This window comes from Pimephales promelas, chromosome 6 (assembly GCF_988280905.1).
Source record: "Pimephales promelas chromosome 6, fPimPro1.hap1.1, whole genome shotgun sequence".
In the NCBI taxonomy this organism is placed as follows: Eukaryota; Metazoa; Chordata; class Actinopteri; order Cypriniformes; family Leuciscidae; genus Pimephales; species Pimephales promelas.
Window position 1 is genome coordinate 34,290,204 of NC_142774.1, and position 10,785 is coordinate 34,300,988.

The following is a 10,785-nucleotide window of genomic DNA, read 5'->3' on the forward strand; positions in this document are numbered from 1 at the left end:
ATGGACATCTTGGATGACATGGGGGTGAGTAAATTATCAGCAGAAGTTTTTTTAAAGTGAACTACTCCTTTAATTTAACTACTTTAGATGTGACTGAAAGTATCCAAAATCACATTGTGAGGCCACTGTCCATCCGAGGTTAATGTGGGTGTGTTGTACCTGTAAAGGGCAAGCCCAGTCAGAACCATAGATTCTGAATCAGCACTTCCTCTTAAAAAGAGGCTTCGACGCCTAAGTCATGAGGGGTGAAGATCAATCCATCTTTCATTATGCAGGTCTGACAGCATCTGTCACACGAAGCTTGCAACGTTAGCGGGAGGATCACCTGCTAAGCACTGGCAGAGGCGCGTTTCACACCGGCACCTCCAGTTAATCGCTCCTCTCTCCGGCTGGGGACGTGGGATGTTTTGATGGGAAAAGGCTGCTTGTGATGCACAGGGCTTTCACCGTCTTGCTGCAGTTCCCGTGGCTAACACTCTGACAGGCGCTGGGCGAGCAGGAAGAGACGCCTGGAGAATCAGGGATGCTCATAGTGGGTTAATCATTCACATCCTCCACAACTGGCCCACGTCAACTTCCAAATCGGCACGATTGCTCGGCTCCATCCGCGGACCCTTTCCAGGTATTTACATCGCATTGTTTAAGGCTTTTGGAGGTGCGCGGTCACGTGCGGGCGCTGTCCAGCGACGGTGGTGCTGAAAACGGCTTGTGTAGATACTGCCGAGCCTTTGCGGCGGAGGTTCAAGTAAGGTAATGCACCAAGACTACTGAGGTCGAAACGACTGCTCACGCAAAACACTTTGTAGAGATCCTAGCGAGCTTGGGCCGTGTGACTACCGTCCTGCACTGGATTAAGGGAGTCATTGGTCGATAAGTCCAAAGTTACCTTCTGGATCTCTGACCCCCGGAAGTTGATAGGTATATTTTTTTATCTAAAATACGCACGGTGGTGATAGACAGTGACGCAAATGAATTGAATTAGCTCAGCACTATGGGTTTGCTAGTATGACAGGCTAATTGTCGCTATCAGCGTCAGTTGCACGGAGGGATTTGATGATCTGTCACTGTGGAAGATGTGAGTGACATTTGCTCTATTATTTTTAGTCAAAGACCAGCGATGAAAGAAATTACATGCGAACCCGGTTTAACATTGCACCTTGTGAGCTGAAGGACAAAACGTTCCGATCAAGTGCATGCTTTGAGCTGCAATTTCGCTATTATTATAATTAGTGTTGTTTAGTCGCGTAAAATGGGTTATTGTGTTTATGGTTAAAGGATTTTAAGCGTTTCATTTATCGTCTTCATTATTATTATTGAAACCAATGTTTATTTTAATTACAGATCTGGCTGTAAAACGAAATCTGGTCTCACATATTTGAAAGGACACGGACAAGAACACTTGAAAAGCCATCATGAATTTCCTGATGAAGGCAGCTTTGGGAGGTGAGTGCATATTCCCATTAGAAGATTAAAGTTGCAATGAAAGACTTGAAGTGCTGTAGTGCTGCAGCAGCGGTCACGTGCGCGCTCCCTGAAAGTCGTTCGCCATTCAGCTTTACGCACCAGAGAGAAGGTTATGCTATTGTGTGTTACTGAAGCAACACTAGTCGGCGTTGGGCTTCTCTTCTCTTCTCCCGTGTCAGAGACACACTGTATACATTTGCTTGGAGGACACTGTCCCGTACAGCATGCCATTTGCATTATTCAGCATCAGCATTATTAGGCGCTTTCTACGAATGGGGTAAAAAAAAGTCCTGCGATGTTTTTTTTCTACCTTTTGAAGAAATTGGAGGAGGAAGGAGGTTCTTAACCTTCAGAAAACCTTCATTTTCTATTCATTTATTGTCTATATTAATTAAAGATCAAAATTACTTAGCCATTGTTTATTTAAATTGAATAAGATTGGTCTAAGAGTTACAAATTTAGTCAAGCTAATTTTGAAACATATGGGATTTTTATAAATTAATAAAAATATTCGATTTTTTTCTGGTAATGGTTGAATTGTTAAAGTGGTAGTTCAATGATAATGTCAATAATTACTCAGGCTTATGTCTTCGGAACACAAATGAAGATCTTTAAGATGAAATCTGAGAGCTTTCTGCCCCTCCAGTCATAGTTACGCAACTAGCCTACCACTTTTATAAAAAAAATAACTTCCCCTCTCTTTGATAAAATCTCTTCTCTGATGACGTGCTACTGGCGTGAGGGCGGGACAACCTGTCACTCACATGAAATCACAGCAATAGCCAACCACAACCATCCAATCAATTCCCGATGGACACAATCAAGTCCCACCCAACATTTGTTCTTGTTTGAGAAGCCGTTTCATTCGGAAATCCACAATATGGAAGAAAAGACTATCGCAACTTCTGCTTCATGATGACTTTAGGTCTCTAACTTACTGTGTATTTCTGGAAGGTGCCTTAGGATTCATACCATAAAAAACCCCAAATGTGAATAAAGAGGCAGGGCTCTGTTCATATAATAATGGACCATCTCTCACCTTCAACATGCTTAATGTGAAAGCTTGTTTGTGCGGAGTGATGTGGATGCCCAAATGGCCATGCAGTTGAAATATTTGCTTCAGCGCTTTCAGACGCGAGCTGGAGTGTGTTTATAGTATAAAAGAGCTGATGTCACTGCTGGAGCAAGGCCACAGAGCAGCTGACAGCAGCAGAGGACAGTGTGAAGAGCACCAGCTGCCCTCACTGTTCACAAGACTAAATATTTCAGTCTCAGAGCAGTATGTTAGGGACAGTGAGTATTCAATCACAGCTTTGTTTCAACGTTTAAGAAGGAGAACCATTTCGATGCCATCTGTCGAGAGGTACAAATGCGGAAGAAAGCAAATGCAACACCATATGTTAACACTTTAAAGTGAATCAGACTGGTGAATTTTTGTCTAGATGGTTGCTGTTGCTCATTTTTTTTATATGCTCTATTTTTAAAGCTAAAATTCCCCCACCAAAAAAATAGTGCCACCTATCCACAAGTTTCCTACGCCCCATGAGGCCTTGCGTCAAAAGTGGGCGCGTCTTCTGGTTTGAAGTAAACAAAGCGCGAATTGACATGCTTGACACTCGTTCATTCAACAGTTGACGATGTGGGAACACAACCTCAACGAAATTAAAAAGGGTGAAATAACAGTACCTTTACCCTCTGCAGTAGTTAGTTGGGAGTATTATAATAATATTATTAATAATCAGTACTCATCATCAAGGCATGGTGAAAGACAGTTGTGCGAGCTGACAAACAATTAAAATAAAAAAAACACACTTAGTCATTGTGCTTTGGAGTTTATTCAAAATTATAAATGAATGTGCTACTTGAATACATTAACTGGCACATTTGGTATTCTGTCAACACAGGCTTTGATCCTGAGTTTAGGTGTAACATCAGTAGCGAACAGCCAATCACATGTGCTGATAAAGTTTAGAGAATATTAAGATTTTAAACAAATGTACACAGGAAGATTCGTCGTCTTTTGGGAGGTGATGGAAACTACAGTCGTTGGCAAGGATCACTCTGATTTCGTTTTCGGCTTATGTTTAAAACAATCACGTTTAAGCCACTGAATTAGTTTAGTCTGGTTATACGTACAACCGCGAACAGCACATGTTGTCCATGAGCTCCGTAACGACATCTCTCATAAAGATTTGCGTCTTTAAATAGTAAAATAATTCTCCGAAAAACAGCCTCTTCGCTAACTAACACACAAAATACCATTGGAATGCTACTTCCGCCGCCTCACCGGAAGTTTCACCCACTTTATTTTTTACAGGAGCGAAACTTGTGGATAGGCAGAAGGTCAATCAGCGGAATTTCAAATATTAAGTTCATTGTTCACAACGTTCATTGTCTCACAATAACGGTTTAAATATTATCAGTGGCACGTATTGCTTGCTGACATTGAAATAATCTGGAATAACACAATACATTATAATCTACACCTAATCAATGTCTTCGAAAGTTGGTCCACCAATTGTTATTTGATCTCAAAATAGTACAAAAATATATAAAAAAAATACTGTATTTGGTTAACATTAGGGCCTATTCAAATATTGTGCACTCAAGTAGGAGCACGGTATGCGCACTCATAATGGAAGCGACGCGCTCGTTTTTTTCCATGCGCGTCCGCGCCGCATCGAGATAAAAACATCTCAACTTTTCAGAATGCCGCAAACGCACCATAAGCGCACAGTAAGTTACGTGACAAGAACCAACCAGAGCGCAAATGGAAAAAGGAGAATGGGACGCGCCTAGCGTTCTCTATACGTTTTTAGGCGCTATATGTGAATCCTGACTAATAGGATAAAAGATACTTGGAAAGTTTTCAGGTAATCCAGCCATGGCGTTACAATATTTTCTTACCTGTTTTGTGTGTGTTTGGACATCTTGTTCTTGTAGCCACAGGCTTCCATCCCATTCATTATGCGTTTACTCCTTCTCCCTTGATTTTGCACTAGTTAGAACATTCTTCGCCTTGTCTTATAATGCTCTGATGATGAACAGTTTGTGTTTCAGTGGGTGGTGAGAGCCAGACCACAGAAATTGATCTGCGTGTGTGAGAGAGAGAGAGTTGATAAATAGCACTCCCACTCTTCTTCACATCACACAAAGCCAGATTATTGCCGCATACATCCTCGTTTCACATTTCAGACTTTGCTGAAGAAGTCTTGGGAGATCTGAAAGGAATGTTCTCCGAGTACTACTGTAGAGGCAAGGTGACATTCCCTCTGTATATTTTTGGAAGTGTGTCGAGGCCTCCCCGGGACAGAGGCAGTGGTACTGTGACCAGTCCATAAATTATTCCTGTTCCTGCTAGGATGCTCTACAGTGTTACCTTTTAATTTCACAGACAGTACTTCATTCTGTGGTTGGATAGATTCTTCATCCTATATTTTTCTCTGATGCTGTGGAATGTGTATATGGTTAGACCTGCTCTGGTGAATATATTATTTATATGGTCCCTTTTTGCTGAGTCTGTTGGGATTTTTTGGCTTCGTCATCATTTTTTGTTTTCTCTAGATAAAGTGGGATGGTGTTTTTCAGTTTTAGGGGGTAACAGTTTAGGACCCAAGGACCAGATGTTTGAAAAACCCAGAATCAGAATAATAAATTGAAGAAAAGTTTTACTGAAGACAGTTTGCAGTTTCATCAGCAGAAGTCAGCTTCAAGACTCACACGGGAGTTTGTAGGCCGCCCTGCTTAAAGTTACCCTAAAAGTTAAACCCTACACCGAGGTCTAAGCTACGTCCTTGCTTCAGGTTGCAGTTTCTGATTGGCTAAGAAATAGATTAACATAGTAATTTTCCACACATATACAGATAGACGGAAGCATATGTCCATTAATTATATGGCTGACACTCGGACCCTGAAGTTAGGCACGTCGTGACCTTCCAGGTTGCAGATTTGGGTTGCTGGATGCCAGCATGTCCAAAAGAAATGGTCCATATTGGCTTCAATGACCCCAATATGTTTAACACGTTGAAGACCTTTCTCAAACTCAAAACAAGCCCCCGTTTCATTTCTGGAAGCCGGGCTAAATGAGCAAGCACTGTTAGTCACTGTAATCACCATTCAAAGGTTTTTGGGTCAGCAATAGGGGTGTAACGATACCCTCATGTCACGATTCGATACATATCACGATACTGAACTCACGATACGATATTATTGCGATACTCCAAGACATATGATAAAAGGTTAACAAAAAATATACTGTTGATTACAATGCTAAATTGGAAAATTTGTAAATGAATAGGTTTGGACTTGGTGCTTGTAAGCCAAGGATAATGGTGACACCAGAACAACAATGTTCATGATTTATGAAGCTGAAAATACAGAATTACTTTAGACGAATATGCTTGCACTCTTTCATTGACTAGATATATTTAAAATAATGTTGGCCACTTTTTACTGGTAAAATAAGGCATTATTAGAACCCACAAATATTCTCCCATTGCATTATTATACATTATAATTAGGGCTGTCAAACGATTAATTGCATCCAAAATAAAAGTTTGTGTTTACATAATATATGTGGGTGCACTGTGTATAATTATATATATATATATATATATATATACATGCATATATTTAAGAAATATTTTCATGTATTTACTGTACAGTATATAGATTTATATATAATTTATATTATATGTAAATATAAATATTTTATATATAAATAATATATTTTTCTTAAAAATATACAGGCATGTGTGTGTATTTATATATACAAAATAATTATACACAGTGCACCCACATATCTCATGTAAACACAAACTTTTATTTTGAATGCGATTAATCGTTTGACAGCCTTAATTATAATCAACATTATATATAGTACTGACCTCTATGGTACGGACACTAAAACTCTGAAAAAATAAAAAAAATTCTCACACAGTAATTTTTATTTTGGGGAACTATCCACGATACTTATTGTTGCATTGTTGTATTGTGATATATTGTGGCACGATATATTGTTACACCCCTAGTCAGCAAGATTTTTTTTTTATGTTTGTCTTGGAAAGAAATGAATTGTATTCAGCAACGATGCATTAATCTGACAGTAAAATACATTTATAATGTTCATTATTTCAAATGAGTTAATTACTTTATTTTGAACTTTCTATTCATAAACCAATCCTGAAAAAAAAGTATTACGGTTTCCACAAAACTATACAAGCTGCACAACTGTTTTAATAATCGATAATACTAAGATATGTTTTTTTTTTTCATTCGAATGATTTCTGAAAAATCATGTGACAAAAGACTGGAGTGACTTCTCAAGAACTTTTGAATGGTAGATCTACTGCTAGTTCTAAATTATAGGCTATTAAAAAAAACAATATACATTTTAATTTGTAACACAACTCAACTCTTATCTGTTTGCAGGAGGCCCCCCTGATGTTGGTAAAATGCTGGGAGGAGAGGAGGACAAAGACCCTGAAGCAGAAAAAGAGAAGGAAGAGGAGCGACAGGAAGCTCTCAGACAGGAGGAGGACGAGAGGAAGGCCAAACACGCCAAGATGGAAGCAGAGCGGGAAGTCATAAGACAGGGCATCAGAGACAAGGTTAGAGCAACGAGTAGAACATCTTACATAAAGCCATCATTATCAAATGCTATCTAGTTTCATTTGCTTCTTGGAAGTTAATCATCAGCCATCCGTAATGTCTCTGCCAAACCTTCTGAAGTCGACTCAAGTCATTAGTTTTTATCTTATTAAATGGACAGTTCACCCAAAAATCATCATGTCGTTCCAAACCTGTGCATCCTTCTTTCTTCTGTGGAACATAAATATAATTTTAAAGAATGTTGGTAACCAAACAGTTTTAGTTCCCATTGACATTAGCAGACTGTTTACACATGGTATTAAAGCGATAGTTCACTTTAAAAATTAAATTTTGGTATTCTTTAGTTTACCACAAGGGGATCCAAGATGTTGGTGTCTTTGTTTCCGCAGTAGTTTTAATTTTGATATTTTTAGGTCAAACCGTTCTTGTCTGTCAGTCATATAATGGAGCTCTATGGTCACCACCTCAAAGAGCATGCACAGAGAAGTCCAAATTAAACATGATTTAATGACTCATAAATGTAAGTACACATTGATGGCCTAAGACATGAAACGAGCGGTTTGTGTGAGAAAACGAACAGTATTTATATAGTTTTCACCTCGTTACCATAACCACAAAGCGCCCGTGCCTTCAGATCACTTGGACGTGGCTGTGGTTACAAGAGGTAAAAACTATATAAATACGGTTTGTTTTCTCACACAAACTGTTCGCTTCGTGTCTTAGGCCATCAATGTGACCTTACATTTACGAGTCATTAAATCATGTTTAATTTGGACTTCTCTGTGCATGCTCTTTGAGGTGGTGACCATAGACCTCCATTATATGACTGATGGACACAAACAGTTTGACCTTTCTCCAATGGACCAAAACGCATCTTAATATCAGGTGTAAACCGGGCCTAAATGGACAACAAATTCAATGGAAGTCAATGGGAACCAAAACCGTTTGGTCATCAACATTCTTCAAAACATCTGTTATGTTCCACAGAAGACAGAAATTAATGAAGTTTTGTAAGTGGAGCAACATGAAGGTGAGCCAAAGTTTTGTTTGGCAATATCTTGCTAAACTTATATTTGTATGTTATACCATGATATTAGTACCGTGTAAATAACATGGTATTTTGAGTATGATAATCATTCAGTTCCACATAAGATTCAAAGGTTTGGCCACATTAACTTGCATGTTTGAAATGAGAGTTTCTGTATCTGTAAGCACTTCTATGGCCTAGGGAATGTTTTTTTTTATTATACAAATATTTTTAACATTTAATGTCATGCTCTATGGTTGTGTATCAGTACGGCATTAAAAAGCGAGAAGTGGCCGAAGCCGAGGCGCAGGCGGCCATGGAGCAGGCGAGCGAAGGCAGTCTGACCCGTCCAAAGAAAGCAGTACCGTCCGGCTGCGGAGACGACGACGAGGAGGAAAACATCATGGACACGATGATGAAGTATCTACCTGCAGGACTGCAGGACATGCTCAAGAAGTAACACCCTGATAAATCTTGAGCACACGCAGCTTTAGATGTTATTTTAACGTGTACTGACTTCAGAGGGAAGAGAGCACACTAGAGCAAAACACCATTACCTTTCACACATTTCGATTCGTGAGGATCTTTAGATATTAGTGACCGATCAATCAAGCGAGAGGGGTTAATTATCAGAATATAAGCCATATTTTATCTTTACACGGAAACCTGAAATCATCAACATCATCTCTTTGGCAATTTATTATCCAATACGTAAAAAGCAATATATATATGCATGAACTGTCGAGTGTCTGTTCCACCTGTCTGTGTTCATTTAGCGTTCGATATGAGGAAAAGGTATCGTTAACTTTGTTGAAGACATTCTAGTCTTGCATGTGTGTGTCCATAGTGTTCGTGTGCTCACTGACATCTTGTTTTGAGATTGCAATCAGATAAAGAAGGCAATAACACTGTAAGCTAAAAGACAACAACCTTTATACATTTGTCACTATGCCATTTAGTTCATTCTGGTGAATCTTGTCACACTTGCACTGTAGTATCATCAGTCTGGAACATGTAATGCCTCAATTGAGTTTAACAGTGTTGTCGAGATATGCGTTTTCACATCGTCATCGCGCTTTACGTCAGATTTACGACTGAAACTCAGTTTCACAGGGACACTCTATGTGTTTTGAATGGACTGTAATTTCTCTGGTTGGAGCCATGGGGAAATTGTCTGTGACCTACAACATTCTCAGCAATAATAACATATTCTGTTTGCTTGGCTTGCAGTTAAACAAGAAATAAAATCGTATGAATTGGATGAATGGCTCTAATGTTTTAAAAAACGATTAAATGTGATATGTCTGTCTCAAGATTTGATGTGTATGGCACTACAATAAAACAGTCACACAAATCTAGTGTTTGTCTCTCAATACTGAAAACTCAATTTAATGTAACTTGGGATATTGAAATTTTAAGAGGAAATGTGTAGTTAGCATGATGTATGTTTGATTTTATGAACAGATATTAGGCAAATTGAGAGACTGTAATATATATACACCGATCAAAAGTTCGGTGTTTCGGATTTTTTTCGAAAAAAAATTAATACTTCAGCAAGAATGCTTTAAACTAGGGCTGTCAAACGATTAATCGCGATTAATCGCATCCAAAATAAAAGTTTGTGTTTACATAATATATGTGGGTGTACTGTGTATAATTATATATATATATATATATAAAAATACTGACACAGGCTTGTATATATTTAAGAAAAAAATATTTATATATAAAATATTTATATTTATATATAAAATAAATTATATATAAATGTATTTACAGTGTATACATGAAAATATTTCTTAAATATATATATATATTATAATTATACACAGTGCACATATATTATGTAAACACAAACTTTTATTTTGGATGCGATTAATCGCGATTAATCATTTGACAGCCCTAGTTTAAAGCATTCTTGCTGAATACAAGTATTCATTTCTTTCGAAAAAAAATCTGAAACATCGAACTTTTGATCGGTGTATATTACAGTCTCTCAATTTGCCTAATATCTTAAGTAATCATTATGTAAACAGAAACTTTTATTTTGGATGCGATTAATTGTGATTAATCTTTTGACAGTCCTACTTTAAACTGATAGAAAGTCGAAGAAAATTAAAAGCAATAAATCTAATAGAATGATTTCTGAAGGATCATGTGACCCTGAAAAATATATTAAAATAGAAATCAGCTATTTTAAACTGTAATCATATTTTACAATATTTCTGTTTTACTATATTTTCAGCTATTGTGCGACTTCTTTCAAAAACATTAAAAGAAATCTTACTGACTCCAAACTATCAAATAGTAGTGTATATGTACTTGCATGTTAATCTAAATTTCACACTGCTGTAAACTAAAATTGACATTAAACAAATCACATTATAAACTTTTGACGAAATCACAAAAAACACAGTTTCAAATGATACCAACACAGATTCTTTGTATCTAAAATATGCAGCCACCATTAATACACTAAACCATAAAGTGGCACTGTTCGTCAAACTTTTATGAGCATAAATATTTAACTAGCATTCCCGGTATGCATGTGATCATTAAAAAAAAACCTTTCTGCTGAGGGCAACATTTCAACGCAACTTTTTCAATCTTTATTTACTCAATAAACCACATACAGTAAGGTGCACTAACAAAATGTACATTATGTGCACCAGCCCAGGCACTCT

The 10,785-nt window shown here is 37.6% G+C and overlaps 2 protein-coding genes across 5 annotated transcripts in view; one reads left to right on the forward strand and one right to left on the reverse strand.

Moving 5' to 3' along the window:
* gne (glucosamine (UDP-N-acetyl)-2-epimerase/N-acetylmannosamine kinase) overlaps positions 1-4,389 on the reverse strand; it is a 31,187-nt gene extending 26,798 nt beyond the window's left edge. Inside the window, exon 1 of the mRNA XM_039670138.2 lies at positions 4,372-4,389. The gene's annotated coding sequence lies outside the window, so the exon portion shown is untranslated. The remainder of the gene's footprint in view (positions 1-4,371) is intronic.
* Positions 210-9,455, forward strand: cplx2a (complexin 2a). 4 transcript variants are annotated; one of them, XM_039670142.2, is made up of 4 exons: positions 210-918; positions 1,342-1,443; positions 6,895-7,073; positions 8,370-9,455. In XM_039670142.2, exons 2-4 carry the CDS (start codon positions 1,413-1,415, stop codon positions 8,559-8,561), a joined length of 402 nt encoding a protein of 133 aa, XP_039526076.1. In that variant the 5' UTR covers positions 210-918; positions 1,342-1,412; the 3' UTR covers positions 8,562-9,455. The 4 variants fall into 4 exon arrangements, with proteins under 4 accessions (XP_039526076.1, XP_039526078.1, XP_039526075.1 ...); XM_039670144.2 differs by having other exon boundaries at positions 214-750; XM_039670141.2 differs by having other exon boundaries at positions 215-622.
* The last annotated feature ends 1,330 nt before the right edge of the window (positions 9,456-10,785 follow it).